Source organism: Terrapene carolina, unplaced genomic scaffold (assembly GCF_002925995.2).
Source record: "Terrapene carolina triunguis isolate 2854851 unplaced genomic scaffold, T_m_triunguis-2.0 Scaffold95, whole genome shotgun sequence".
Taxonomy (NCBI): domain Eukaryota; kingdom Metazoa; phylum Chordata; order Testudines; family Emydidae; genus Terrapene; species Terrapene triunguis.
This window is the reverse complement of record NW_020664446.1, coordinates 36,778,561-36,793,008: the sequence shown is the minus strand read 5'-3', so window position 1 is coordinate 36,793,008 and position 14,448 is coordinate 36,778,561. Positions and strand designations below refer to the sequence as shown.

The 14,448-nt window shown below is 41.3% G+C and overlaps 1 protein-coding gene across 1 annotated transcript in view; it reads left to right on the top strand.

Annotated features, from left to right (window-relative positions):
* Positions 1–2,112, top strand: part of PCDH15 (protocadherin related 15) — an 812,634-nt gene extending 810,522 nt beyond the window's left edge. The window contains exon 40 of the mRNA XM_026651074.1: positions 1,354–2,112. Within this exon, the coding sequence (XP_026506859.1) occupies positions 1,354–1,905 (552 nt within the window). The 3' untranslated portion in view covers positions 1,906–2,112. The remainder of the gene's footprint in view (positions 1–1,353) is intronic.
* The last annotated feature ends 12,336 nt before the right edge of the window (positions 2,113–14,448 follow it).

Sequence of the window (14,448 nt, the reverse complement as noted above, 5' to 3'; positions counted from 1 at the left end):
GATAGTGATCATGTTGTATTTTATATTCCTATGTATGACCAACTGAGAAATTGATTTTGGTTTACGTATAACATGATTTACACAACACATTTCTTAAGCATGTTTCTGGAAGGGAAAATCTCCATTGTCCAGCCATATCAGAAGAAGGACAGGAGACACTGGATTTGGTTTAATTAGGCCGCAACTTTATTATTATTTGTCTGAGAGTACCCGGCAGGTAAAAGTGTACAATGCAGGTAAATCCATGATCGTTGCAATATCTATCAACCCTCCCCCTTTTTCCATTCTGGTCCCCAGCCAACCCACTGCTGGGACCTTAATATCTACCCCCCCCCAATCGAATGAGGATTAAGGTGGGCTATAAAGGGGGCTCCCTGCTGTGCCAGTCATGGGAGCCCTGAATCCCTCCTCATTTCCATTCCATTAACAAACACTTCCTTTAAATCCTTTACCAATCTATTTATCTGACCACTGTATCCCTTTTATCCCTTTCCTATGGGGTATCCCCCCCCACACTTACATAATAAGTTGCAACATCAGAGCCTAGCTTCCGTTTCATGCTCACCCCAACTATGCCCCCCCCCCAAACCCATTGTGAGGATGGCAAAAACAAAAAAAAACCACTTTGCCTTGGCCAATCTCGCGGTGAGGGAATAATTCCTTCCCAGCCCTCCAAAGAAAGGAGCAGCTAGCACAGTGCCCACAGTTGATCCTGACCAAACCAGGTATTTCGCCACTTCCAAGGGTGTGTGCTGCTTGCTTGGTCTGGGCTTTTCCTGTCCAGCTTATTCCTATATCCTCTCTCCTCCCTTCCAGTCAGGTCACCTTGAGGGATGAATCGGTGTCCCCAGACTGACCTCTTTTCCTAGCAAGCCAGATAACGCCTTCCCCCTTTTGCTACCCCCACCTCCTGCTTAAGGTGTGGTGCGGTCAAGCCATGAAGTCTCCAAAGAATCACTTTATTTTCATGGGCACGCAGACTGTCTAATGGTGGATGTGGATTTAGCAAAAACATCATAATGTTTTTCTAATCCTGGAGAGCTTTCTCAGAAATATGTCAGATTTTTCTATCTTTACCTGGTATCTAGCTGAAATTTTGTTGAACAGCGGGTATGCAGATTTCTCAATACTTTTACATCCATTGAGTAGGGGAAATTGTTTAATGTTGAAGCTTTTGGCAGTAATAGGCACAGTTAAATGGAAATGATCAATATACAAATTAAAATGAAAAGTTATAAAATAACTTAATAAAATATGTTAGGTATTTGTCTGAAACACTAGGTAGAATATAAAAGCTGAAAAATGTAATAAATTATGCTGTGATTTAATAAACTCTCTCTTGTTGTCAAACAGTGGGCCAGAAAGAAAAGGATCAAGTTAGTAGTTGATCCAGAATATGAGACCAGCTCAACTGGAGAAGACAGTGCTCCAGAATGCCAGAGGAATCGTCTTAATAACCCCAATATTCAAAACAATGTAAATGGCAACATCTATATTGCGCAGAATGGGTCAGTTGTGAGAACCCGTCGCATTTGTCTATCCAATAATTTAAAAGTCACATCCCCTGTTAGACTGGGGAAACACTTCAAGAAATTGGACAAGTTAGCAGTGACGCATGAGGAGAATGTCCCATTGAACACATTGTCAAAGGGGCCATCTTCTAGTGACAAACTGAACACAAGACCGTCTAGTGTCTCATTTGCCTCAACTGCTAGAGGGGCTGACAACATAGCAACAAAGTCTGGGGGCAACAAAATGAAAAGCACAGAAGAGCAAGAGTCTGTTGTTGATAATGAGGATGTCAGAGAGCCCTTGGAATCACACAGCGATCTCACACACTCAGATGAAGAGGAGCTCTGGATGGGCCCTTGGAATAACCTTCACATACCAATGACAAAACTGTGACCTTTTTTAATTTTAATTTTTACTTCAGTTTATAATAAACTACGCTTTTTAATGTCACTGAGGAAAATGTATGAAATTTGTATCGTGCACATAAATTGTATACTTTGAATGACATGCTTTAAAGTTAAGAGAGACTTTGCACTCACATTTGTATCAATTAGTTGTTCTTCCCAACAACACTTTTGACAGGCTCTCAGTTCACTAAACAATACTCAGTAAAAAATTATCTTTTTTGTTGGATCTTGATTTATTGTTTAATAAACAGTGAATTACTAAATGCACAGAAAATTTTGTTGACTTCTCAAAACATTCTATACTTGCCTAGCTTATTTCACTGTACAGTATGTGTGGTTAGACTGTTTAGATTTGAAAATTGCATTTTTATGACTGAGGGTTTGATTTGCATCTCACACTATAATAAACCAGAAATAAAGCCATTGATGTCAATGGACCAGATCCTCACTTGATGTACATTGGCACAGCACTATTGAAGTCCATGGAGCTCTGCCAACTTACACTACTTGAGGATCTAGCCCAATAGAATTATGAAGCTATAAAGCGGAAGTGAGACTAAAATCAGGTCTACTGTATCTCTAAATATATTGGTTATATAACAGATTAACATTATTATATGGAAGATTAATAGATTCCAAAGCCAGAAGGGACATGTGATCATCTGGTCTGCCCTCCTATATAACACAGGCCTAGAATTTTCCCAAAATAATTCCTAGAGCAATTCTTTTAGACAAACATCCAATCTTGATTTTAAAATTGTCAGTGATAGAGAATCCAGCATGACCCTTGGTAAATTGTTCCAATGGTGAGTTACTCTGACTGTTACTAATCTATACCTTATTTCCAGTCTGAATTTGTCTAGCTTCAGCTTCCAAGCATTGGCTTGTTATATCTTTCTCTACTAGGTTGAAGAACCAACTATTAAATATTTATTTCCCATGTAGATATTTACTGACTATAATCAAGTTACCCTTTAACCTTCTCTTCGTTAAGTTCAATAGATTGGGATTTTTGCATCTATCACTATAAGGCATGTTTTCTAAGCCTTTAATTTTTCTCATGGCTCTTCTCTGAACCCTCTCGAATTGATCAACATTCTGGTTGAATTGTGAACACCAGAACTAGACATAGTATTCCAGCAGCAGTCGCACCAATGCCAAATATGGAGTTGAAATAACCTCTCTCCTCCTACTTGAGAATGGTGTGGAGAAAGTGAATAAGGAAGCATTATTTACTCCTTCACATATTACAAGAAACAGGGGTCACCCAATGAAATTAACAGGCATCAGGTTTATAACAAACAGAAGGAAGTACTTCACACAACATATAGTCACCCTGTGGAACTCACTGCCAGGGGATGTTGTGAAGGCCAAAAGCATAACTGGGTTAAAAACTAATTAGATTAGCGTATGGAGGATAGTTCCATCAATGGCTATTAGCCAAGATGGTCAGGGATGCAAACGTATGCTCTGGGTGTCCTAAGCCTCTGACTGCCAGATGCTGGGACTGCACAACAGGGGATGGATCACTCAGTAATTACCCTGTTTTGTTCATTCCTTCTGAAGCATCTGGCTTTGGCCACTGTTGGAAAACAGGATACTGGGCTAGATGGCCCGTTGGTCTGACCCAGTATGGCCATTATTACATTCTTATGTCAGCATTAGCTCTTTTGGCCACAGTGTCACCCTGGGAGCTCATGTTCTGCTAATTATTGACCATGACCCCCAAATTATTTTCAGAGTCACTGCTTCCCAGGATAGAGTCCCCATCCTGTGAGTGTGGCCTGTGTTCTTTGTTCTTAGATATATACATTTACATTTAGCTATATTAAAATGCAAATTGTTTTCCTGCACCAAGTTCATCAAGCAATCCAGATTTCTCTGAATCACTCTTCATTATTTTCCACTCCCTCAATTTTTGTGTAATCTGCAAATGTAATCAGTGAGGATTCTTTTTTTCCATGTCATTGATAAAAATGTTAAATAGTGTAGGGCCAGGAACCAATCCCTGTGGGACCTCACTGAAAACATAACCGCTCAATGATGCTTGCCCATTTACAATTACATTGAGACCAATCAGTCTGTTTTTAATCCATTTAATGTGTGCCATGTTTATATTATCTCGTTCTATTTTTTTAATCAAAATGTTGTGTGATAACAAGTCAAACGCCTTACAGAAGTGTAGGTATATTAGAAGAGTGGAATAGAAGATTAAATATAATAAAAATTGCGGAGGAGGGATGCTCTTGTTTCAATTTACCTGCCCTTAGTTCAGTCATTTTCTTTTATAAATTAGTTCATTTAAATCTTCTCTAGTTATTCTTTCATCTTTTCTTGCATTAATTTTGTTTTCTTCTTTATACAGTCTATCTTCAGTTTTTATGCTACATCAACAATTGTTATCCTAGGGCTACATTCACCTACATTAAAATAGGGATGACATAGAAGCCTGAATGATAGAAATAGGCATACAAGGTAAATAAGTAGGGATGGAGATTCAACTAGAGCAGGGATTGGCACGTGAGCCGATTTTTAATGGCATGCTGCAGTTGCCGCTGCCCTGCTCAGCCCACTGCTGAACCCCGGCAGTTGGATGAGCGGGGCTGATGGCCAGGACCCCGGCAGGCAGCAGCGTGCCATTAAAAATCCTGCCTGGCCCAGCCCGCTCTTCTCCGCCCCCCGCCTACCACTCTCTCTGGCGGGGGCAGGGGGCAGAACAAAGCTTGCTCCTGCCGACTGCTGCTGTAGGGCAGGCTCCGCCGGCAGCCAAGCTTCCCCCTCCCCGCCTCTTCCCCCAGCGTGCTGCATCGTGCCCCGCCTCCTCTCCCTCCCTGCCGCCGATGGCCCTTGCGAGGGAGAGGAGAAGAGGCGCCCCAGCGCCCTCGCTGCTCAGACCGGGAAGGAGGCGGAGAAGAGGCAGGAGCAAGGCCTTGGGGAAAAGGGGGATGGAATCAGGACGTGTCCCTCTAGCCCCTGCCATGAGCCACTCAGGGCAGGGGGTTGGGAGCACACCCCGCGATCCCAGCCCTCAGGGGGGTGCAGGCGTCAGGGCAGAGGGCTGGGGCCGTGTGAGGGGGGTGCAGGAGTCAGGGCATGGGGCATGGGGGGGCTGGGTATGCGTGGGAGGTGCCAGTCAGGGCTGGGGTCGTGGAGGGCTGCAGGGAGCTGGGGTGTGAGGGGGGTGTAGGGCTCAGGGCAGAGGGCTGGGGGGTGGGCTGGGATCGGGGGGGTTCTCCCAGCCCCCTGCCCTGAGCCCTGCCCCCCCCCCCCCCCCCGGCCCCCCGCCCCCCCCCCCCCCACGACCCCAGCCCTGCTCAGCCTGCTGCTGGTCTGGGGTCCTGACCCCCAACACTGCTCAGCCCGCTGCTGGTCTGGGGTCCCGGCTGCCAGCCCCACTCAGCCCGCTGCCGGCCTAGGTGATCAGCATTTTAATTTAATTTTAAATGAAGTTTCTTAAACATTTTGAAAACCTTGTTTACTTTACATACAACAGTAGTTATATAATATATAGACAGAGACCGTCTAAAAAACGTTAAAATGTATTACTGGCACGCAAAACCTTAAATTAAAGTGAATAAATGAAGACTCGGCACATGACTTCTGAAAGGTTGCCAACCCCTGATCTAGAGGTTGCCATTTGGCTAAATAGTACAGTAAGGATTCCCCACCACACTACAGAACATAAAGCTGTGTTAAAGACAAATGAATCATACTGAAGCAAATGAATAGTGAAACTTTCTGAACCTAATGCATGAAAGAATCTATCAAGGGAAAAGGGTTTGGGAACACAGGAAATTTGTATTGGGTCAAAAAGTTGTAAATGTATTGCTTCTAAAATTTATTATATGAAATATTGGCGCCCACTTTTTTTCTTCATAATTCAAAAGTACTCTATCGTTTTATTACAATATCTATACAACTTACACATGCAGCAGAGAGGTATCACCCTCTGTATTCATTAACTAATGCTTGGAAGGGGAGCCATTATCATTATTAAGAAAAATATTTTCTCCAATGTTAAATTAGAAACAGAAAAAATGGTCACTGACAAACCATATCTTGTCATGCCACACATTTATTTTTGTAGGGAATAGAATCAAACTGCATTTAGTTAAGAGAGAAATATGGAAACTATTGAACAGTATGCTGAGTCAACATCAGCTTCAATTCTAAAACGTGCCATGCTGTAAGAAAAAATGCAGCAGCACAAAATTTTATTCCATATTGATGTAGCAAAGCTTCATTACAAAGTTTTGTATATTTATAAACTCATATTTGAGCTGTGCTAGTACATGCATAGCTGCTGCTGTTTTGTGTTTCCCCCCATCACACGTGCACATTCTTTTCCAGGAGATTTCTCTTACTACCTGCCTTTACAGACTCTTAGCAAGTAAGGGAAGTCTATACATTCTGAAACTTCTGTTGTACTCGAGAAAGATTGCCTCATTTTCAACCTGAGATTCAGATGTCCCTATTTAAGACAAAATATTCTGAAAGACAAAAGTTGTCCTTGGGAATGTAAAATGCAGCAGAAACTGTCAAACAGAAAAATAGCTGCAGTGGATTTTTTTCTTAGTCCTTTTACTTTAGCAGTTATGCACTTAGCAGCTAATTGAACATAGCTTTTGCAGTTTAGCTATAGACTAATGCAAGAGTCATGGAAGAAAAGGATTTATCCTTTGAAATAACTAGTAAAAAGTTATGTTTTAATCCTGTGCAAAATATTATTTCACTACACCATTTCGCTTGTGAGCCTGTCCAACAGTTCACTTCATACTGACTCTATCTCTCTGCTGTCTCTCCCCATGTACATTCTGGTTCCCTTCTGTCCATCACCCCAGACACTAGTATGTCACACAGCTAGAAGTTTAGCCCAGACCTACTACTACATCACCTAATGGCCTAACTCTGCAAGGGGCAAGGTCAGGCCCTAATGCTGAAAGGCAGCAATGCTATTGCATGCTTCCTAAAGTAGAAGCCTGTCAATACCTGCTTCACAGCTCAGCACAATGAGATCATTACAATGGATTAGGTATATAGTTCAATTGTTTATCAATGGGCAGCATTAATATAAAACCTACTTGCCTTGGCAACATTTTTAATGATATTACAAATGACTGTTGGTTTAAAGTTTGGTTTGGTATTTGAGAGGGCTTTTGAAAACTGAGTATTTTCCAGTTACTTGCTCTCTTTGGAAGTAGCAAATCTTATTATGAAATAAAAATGTAAACATATAGAGGATATCAGAACCACTAGCAATAAGTGGTATGGGTTTATAAATGAACAAATCACAGCAAAAAAACCCCTGTGTTTTACTTTTTTAATAGAATTCCCATATTTGATCCTTATCCTGTGAAGAGGAGTTCTGAATGTGGCCCTAGAGGATGTAGGAAATGGAAAAGATATCAAATATCTGGATTTTAGTAAATCATTTAATAGTGTTCAACCAATGCTACTCACAAAATTCATTAAAAATGGGTTTGGTGTGAGCACTGTCAAGTAGATTGTGAACTGAGTGAGGGATGGCTAACAAGGGTAATAATCCAGCAACATATTTGGTTGGTGGGGTATCAAAGGTGAATCATAGGTCTGGTCTTATTTAATAATATCAATGATACAGATGATGCTGTTAGTAATGTGGCCACCCCCAAACTAGGAAGAGCTGCAAATACATGTGAGGACGGGGCATATTGGGCCTGAACCAAAGCCCAATGAAATCAATGTAAAGACTCCCCCTTGACTTCAGTGGGTTTTAGATCAGCCCCCATTGCGAAAATACCTAGACAAAAATAGAAATGTGAACAAGAAATGCAATTATATTTTCTGGTAGATATGGGGGGAAATAATCCAAAATCCAGATATTCAGTAGAAGGAAATAACCTGGAAAACAATAGTGCCAAAGAGACCAGCTGTATGGTTGGTAAACAGCTATTCTTCCATACTGCTTTGACTCTGAGAACAGCTGCCCCAAACACGTTTCCCAATCCACATTCCTCACCACTTTCAAATTCGTCCTTGTAACATCTTGTCCAGAAGAACTGGCAGGAAGGAAGTAATCATGGAGAGGTAAGTGAATCACCAAAGATGTGTGTGCTCCTTTGTCAGAAACCACATTATACTATTACTTTCACCCTCACTTTCCTTCCTTCCTTCCTTCTCTATGACCCTCATTTGTCATGTCATGATTAATTTAGCATGTACATTCTCTGAGGCAGGAGCTGCATCTCTGGTGGTTTTGTAAGACACCAATCACAGTATTCAAAAAATAACGATGATGGTGAACAAAAAAACTGACAAATGCGAATGTGCGATAGCAGCAGCAAAAAAAAAAAAAAGGCCAGTGTGATTTGACATACATACAGAGAAGCATCATAGGAAAATGGAGATAATTGCCCTTTTCTAACTGATCCTGGTGAGCCCATGTAGTATTTATTTATAGGCACCTTACTACTAGAACGATATTGACAATGGAGTAATTTCAGAGAAGAGCAACAAAAAATAACTAGGGACCTGGTAGGACATTTAAAGACAGATTAAGCTCATAATCCTGCAGTCCTTTGAAGCAATGGAAGATTCGCCTGAAAAAGAACCACACAAGCCTTTTAGGTGTTATGGCCTACAAGGTACTGAGCATGCTCCACCATCAATGATTTTAATCATGGAATCAAGTCCCATAAAAGCTAAATATGTACAGCTAGATAGCTTTTGTGATCACTGCAAGGCAAAAGGGATTTAATCATAATTTACTTTCTGAACAATATGCAATATCTTTTAAAATTCAATAATAGTTTCCCATTCAACTAGCTGAAGTATATAATAGATGGTATCGTAACACAGTGAGATATGCCTGATTCGGTATTGTGCTAACTTGGTTTTCCGACTACCTGCGATTCTAATAAAAATCTGCCAAATCTGGTGTCTTGTAATTTCCTGCTTCTGAGAGTTAAATCAATATTAAATCAGTGCTTGGACTAGAGGGAAAGTGCTGCAATGCCCCTCATGCTTGAAAAACTTTCCCCTAGCCTGTGACTCTAATTCTTCAATGACTTCAATATTCCTCCACCTGCTTGCCAAAGGTGGTTTATATCAGGCTTCCTACTCCTTTCCTTCCTCTTTTCTACAAGGGAAGATTAGCCTGAAAAAGGGAAATACACTACCATGTATTGTAAACAAAAAAGAAATTAAACAAAATGCTAACATCAAAGGTGTGTGTGTTCTTGCACTTCTTTTTCTCTCCAGGCTTCTTATTTCTTCTTTCATTCCCTTTTTACTTATGCTTTTGCTTTTACTCCTTCCAACTCACATCTAAATATTCATTCCATTTTTTCTTTGTCTTTTTTCGTTATATATATTTTTAATTGTTTGGCTCCATTTCTTTTCTTTCTCCCCTCCCCTGCATCTGTTCCCCGTCTAGTTATGTCTCTCATCCCTGGTCCAGTTTTCCCCACCACAGTCTGTCTCTCTTTCTTTTCTACACACCCTTAATCTTGCACTTCCAATCTCTACCTTATTCTAGGGTTAGCCAATTTCCCACTGAGTTTCCTCTTACCAATACAGCCAGCCTCACAAGCAACATTTCTTTCCACCAGCAACCTTCGCCCCCTGCAACACAAGTGTCCTGTTAACTCAAACTGTACCAGCGATCAGACCACTTGGATTCCCAGCTCTGCCACTGACCTGCTGTGTGATGTTAGACAAGACCCTTTGCTTCTCTGTGTCTTCGCTTCGGCAGCTGTAAAATTAGGATACTGATTCTTGCCCTCCTTTATACAATACTTTGAGACCTGCAGATTAAAACCACTATATAATAGCTAAGTAAGATTATCCATGACTAGTTGGATGTTCTATGGATGGGGTAGACCCCCCACCCCTCCGCAAGTCTTCTGTAGGCGTGACAAGTAAGTACTGCACTGCACAGCAGCTAGCTGCAAAGGACAAAACTGGTCTTAAGTTACAATAGGAAATTTGTTTAAATGGGGCTGTTTACCTTACCACCATGGGCATCCTATCAGTAAGGCCATGCACTTGTGAGAAAATATATTTTTAATATTGAAAATATTTCTCCTGAATGACTCTTTTTATGGTTCTAAATTATAAGGATGACTCTACATGGGCTTCCTTTATAAGCTGACCTGAGCAGTTGTAAAGTTCTGAAGCACTTAGAGGAGAGGAAAGTGATCAGGAACAGTCAGCATAGATTCACCAAGGGCAAGTCATGCCTGACTAACCTAATTGCCTTCTATGAGGAGATAACTGGGTCTGTGGATGAGGGGAAAGCAGTGGTTGTGTTATTCCTTGACTTTAGCAAAGCTTTTGATATGGTCTCCCACAGTATTCTTGCCAGCAAGTTAAAGAAATATGGGCTGGATGAATGGACTATAAGGTGGATAGAAAGCTGGCTAGCTCTTCGGGCTCAAGGGGTAGTGATCAATGGCTCCATGTCTAGTTGGCAGCCGGTGATCATTCCCCTCTATTCGACATTGGTGAGGCCTCATCTGGAGTACTGTGTCCAGTTTTGGGCCCCACACTACAAGAAGGATGTTGAAAAATTGGAAAGAGTCTAGCGGAGGGCAACAAAAATGATTAGGGGGCTGGAGCACATGACTTATGAGGAGAGGCTGAGGGAACTGGGATTGTTTAGTCTGCGGAAGAGAAGAATGAGGGGGGGATTTGATAGCTGCTTTCAACTACCTGAAAGGGGGTTCCAAAGAGGATGGATCTAGACTGTTCTCAGTGGTACCAGATGAGAGAACAAGGAGTAATGGTCTCAAGTTGCAGTGGGGGAGGTTTAGGTTGGATATTAGGAAAAACTTTTTCACTAGGAGGGTGGTGAAGCACTGGAATGGGTTACCTAGGAATCTCCTTCATTAGAGGTTTTTAAGGTCAGGCTTGACAAAGCCCTGGCTGGGATGATTTAGTTGGGACTTGGTCCTGCTTTGAGCAGGGGGTTGGACTTATTGACCTCCTGAGGTCCCTTCCAACCCTGATATTTTATGATTCTAAGGTTGTTTCGTCCCTTTATGCCTTTCATCTTGCCCCATAACTTAGAAATACCAATGGTAATTCAAAACTTTCAAAATAAATACATTTTGTAGTTGGCAGATGGTGACAAATTCTTCTTATCTTTGAAACTTTTAAGACCAAATTTTCAAAAAGAGTGCACAAAACTTCATTTATGGGTTTCAAGCACTAATCCCTGTATGTACAAAGATAGCTAGCTAGACCTAAAATGCCAGGATATCACCTGAGCTCAGCATGCTGCCAGTTTATTGCCACTGTAAATGTTGCACAGATGGTTGCCCGTGCATGCAGGATTTGGTAATTGGTGCATGTTAGAGTCATAGAATTTAAAGCCGTAAGGGACCACCAAATAATCTATTCCAACCTCCTGCATATAACAGCCAACCAACACCACCCCCCCACACACAACCCAACAGCTGAAATTAAACCAAAGAATTATAGCCCACAGGAGACTAGACTATTATAGCCACAGGCAGACAATAGGAGGGAACAAGGTGGTCCAATGCCTGTGGTCCCCCCAATGGTAGGGAAATTAATGAGAACATAAGAAGAGCCATACTGGGTCAGACCATGGGCCATTGAAGGGTTAAAATCCATGTGCATTTTATATAACAACCTGGTATATATAGATTGTGCCATCTCTTTTTAAGACCCAAAGTCCAGAGTTTGGTCAAGAGACCAGAGGCCTAGCAAATAGTGATTAGCTAAGAGAAAAGCAGAATAAACAAGATAACATGGCCTTTGCTAAGATATGCTTGGTCAGTAGAATTGCAGGTGTAGGAGCTAAGAACTAAATAATTGTGTCTTATTCAGAGTTGCAGATTGAACAAAGAATCCCTGTTCCTATTGTGTTAGTTTCTTCTGTAGGGAGACGTTCTTCCCACAGATCCAACCTTGAGTTTATGAAAAGTTGGCACATGTCAGTATAAGATATGGCATCCTTCCACCTCCGCTTCCCAGGGACCAATGCCTTGCCTTAAGACATAAAGGAGATAATCTTTATTGCCATATACTTTTACTGTTTCTTTGCTTTAACCCCTAGGAATGTACCTGTTGGACAATCAAAGGAGTTGCTCCATTCCTATGGACCCCAAATCAGAACTCAACATATATATTTTATACTAATAACATTTTATCAAAGTATTAATTAAACGTTAACTTGCTAACTTGAGACCATGGGCGGAGACATTATGTAACCTGTTAACCATTGGCTACTGTGCTATGTTGTCTTGCTGCAAAACCTATCCCGGGGTGTGGAACTGCCTACCCCGTCACTTTCCGCGCCCATGGAAAATCTATATATTCTATTGTAATCAATTGATTGACAGTGTCTCTGAGCCTAATAAGCAAGGTGACACTCCACCAGCGCTGTGTGTAATAAACTCCTATGCTTGACCTCTACATGGTGTGGATTTATGTCCTTCAGCCATCTAGCCCTGTATCCTGTCTCTGACAGTGGCCAGTGCCAGATGCTGCAGAGGGAACAGAAGAGGGTAATTTTGAGTGATCCATCCCCAGTCCCAGTTTCTGACACTTGGAGGTTTAGGGAAACCCAGAGCATGGGGTTGCATCCCTGACCATCTTGGCTAATATCCAGTGGGACCTGTCCTCCATAAACTTATCTAATTCTATTTTAAGCCAGTTATAATGATGGCCTTCACAACATCCCATGGCAATGAGTTCCACTGGTTGACTTTGTGATATGTGAAGTTCTTACCTATGTTTGTTTTAAACCTACAGCCTATCAATTTCATCAAGAGACCCTTAGTTCTTGTGTTATGTCAAGGGGTAAATAACACTTTTTCTCTTCATCACTCAAGATTTTATAGACCTATGTCATATTCCCTCACCCCCAAGACATTGCGTTTCTAAACTGAACAGTCCCAGTCTTGTTAATCTCTCCTCATATGTAAGCTGTTCAATACCCCTAATCATTTTTGTTTCCCTTCTATGCTCCTTTTCTAATTCTAATGTACCTTTTTTGCGATGGTGCAGCCCAGACCTGCATGCAGTGTTAAGAGTGTGAGTGTACCATGGATTTACATAGTGGCATTGTGATGGTTTCTGTTGTATTAGCTATCCCTTTCCTAATAAGTCCTAAAAGTCAGTTAGCTGTGTTGTCTGCTGCTACACAATGAGCAGATGTTGCTAGAGAACTACCCACGATGAGGCCAAGATCTCTGTCTTGAGTGGTAACAGCTAATTGAAAGTCTGTCAATTTGTCTACATATTTGGGATTATTTGTTTCCCATGTGCATTACTTTGCACTTATGAACACCGCATTTCTGCCATTTTGTTGCCCAGTAATCCAATTTTGTGATATCTCTTTGTAGCCAGCTTTGGACTTAATGCTCTTGAGTAATTTAGAATTGTCTGCAAACTGCCACCTCACTGTTGACCACCCCCCGGCCTCCCTTTTCTAGGTCATTTACAGATGAGTTGAACAGTACAGCTCTTTGGGAGACCCTGCTATTTACCACGTTCCATTTTGAAAGGTAACAATTTATTTCTTCCCTTCATTACTGATCCATGAGAGGACCTTCCTGCTTATCCCATGACTGCTTACTTTGCTTAAGAGCCTTTGCTGTGGGATCTTGTCAAAGGCTTTCTGAAAGTCTGAGTACACTATAGCAATTGGATCATCCTCGCTCACATGCTTGCTGACATCCTCAAAGAATTCTAATAGATTGGTGAGGCCAGATTTCCCTTTACAAAAGCTGTGCTCACTCTTCCCCAACCTATTGTGTTCATCTGTGTGCCTGATAATTTTGTTCTTTACATGTCACCCAGTTTGTCTTGTGCTGAAGTTAGGCTTACTGGCCTGTAATTGCCAGGATCAGCTCTTTTTTAAAAAATGGTGTTACATTAGTTATCCTCCAGTCTTCTGATACAGAGTTTTTTTGTATTTTTTGCTAGTGACTCTTTAAATTATTTTTTGGCCTGCTTAATTATACTTCTTTCACTTGACTTGCCAAAGTTTATGCTTCTTTCTATTTTCCTCAGTAGGATTTGACTTTCAATTTTTAAAGGACACCTTTTTACTTCTAGCTGCCTCTGCTGGTTAGCCATGGTGGCTTTTTAAATTTTTTATACTTTTTTTTGTCCTCTTGCTGTTTTTTGGGGGGAATATACATTTAGTTTGAGCTTCTACTATAGTGTTTTTAAATAGTCTCCATGTAGTTTGCAGGCATTTCACCCTTGTGATTGTTCCTTTTAATTTCCATGTAGCTAGCTTCCTCTTTTTTGAAGTCAAATGCTACTGTGGTGAGTTTCTTTGGCATTCCCTCCTCTCCCTACAAGGATGTTAAATTTAATTACATTATGGTAGCAGTTCAACTATAGTTACCTCTTGGATCAGTTCCTGTGTTCCACTTAGGCCTAAATCAAGAATGGCCTCCCCTTGTGAGTTCCAGGACGAGCTGCTCCAAAAAGCAGTCATTTATTGTGTCTAGAATTTGTATCTCTGCATCATGGCCTGAGGTGACATTTACCTAGTCAATATTGAGGA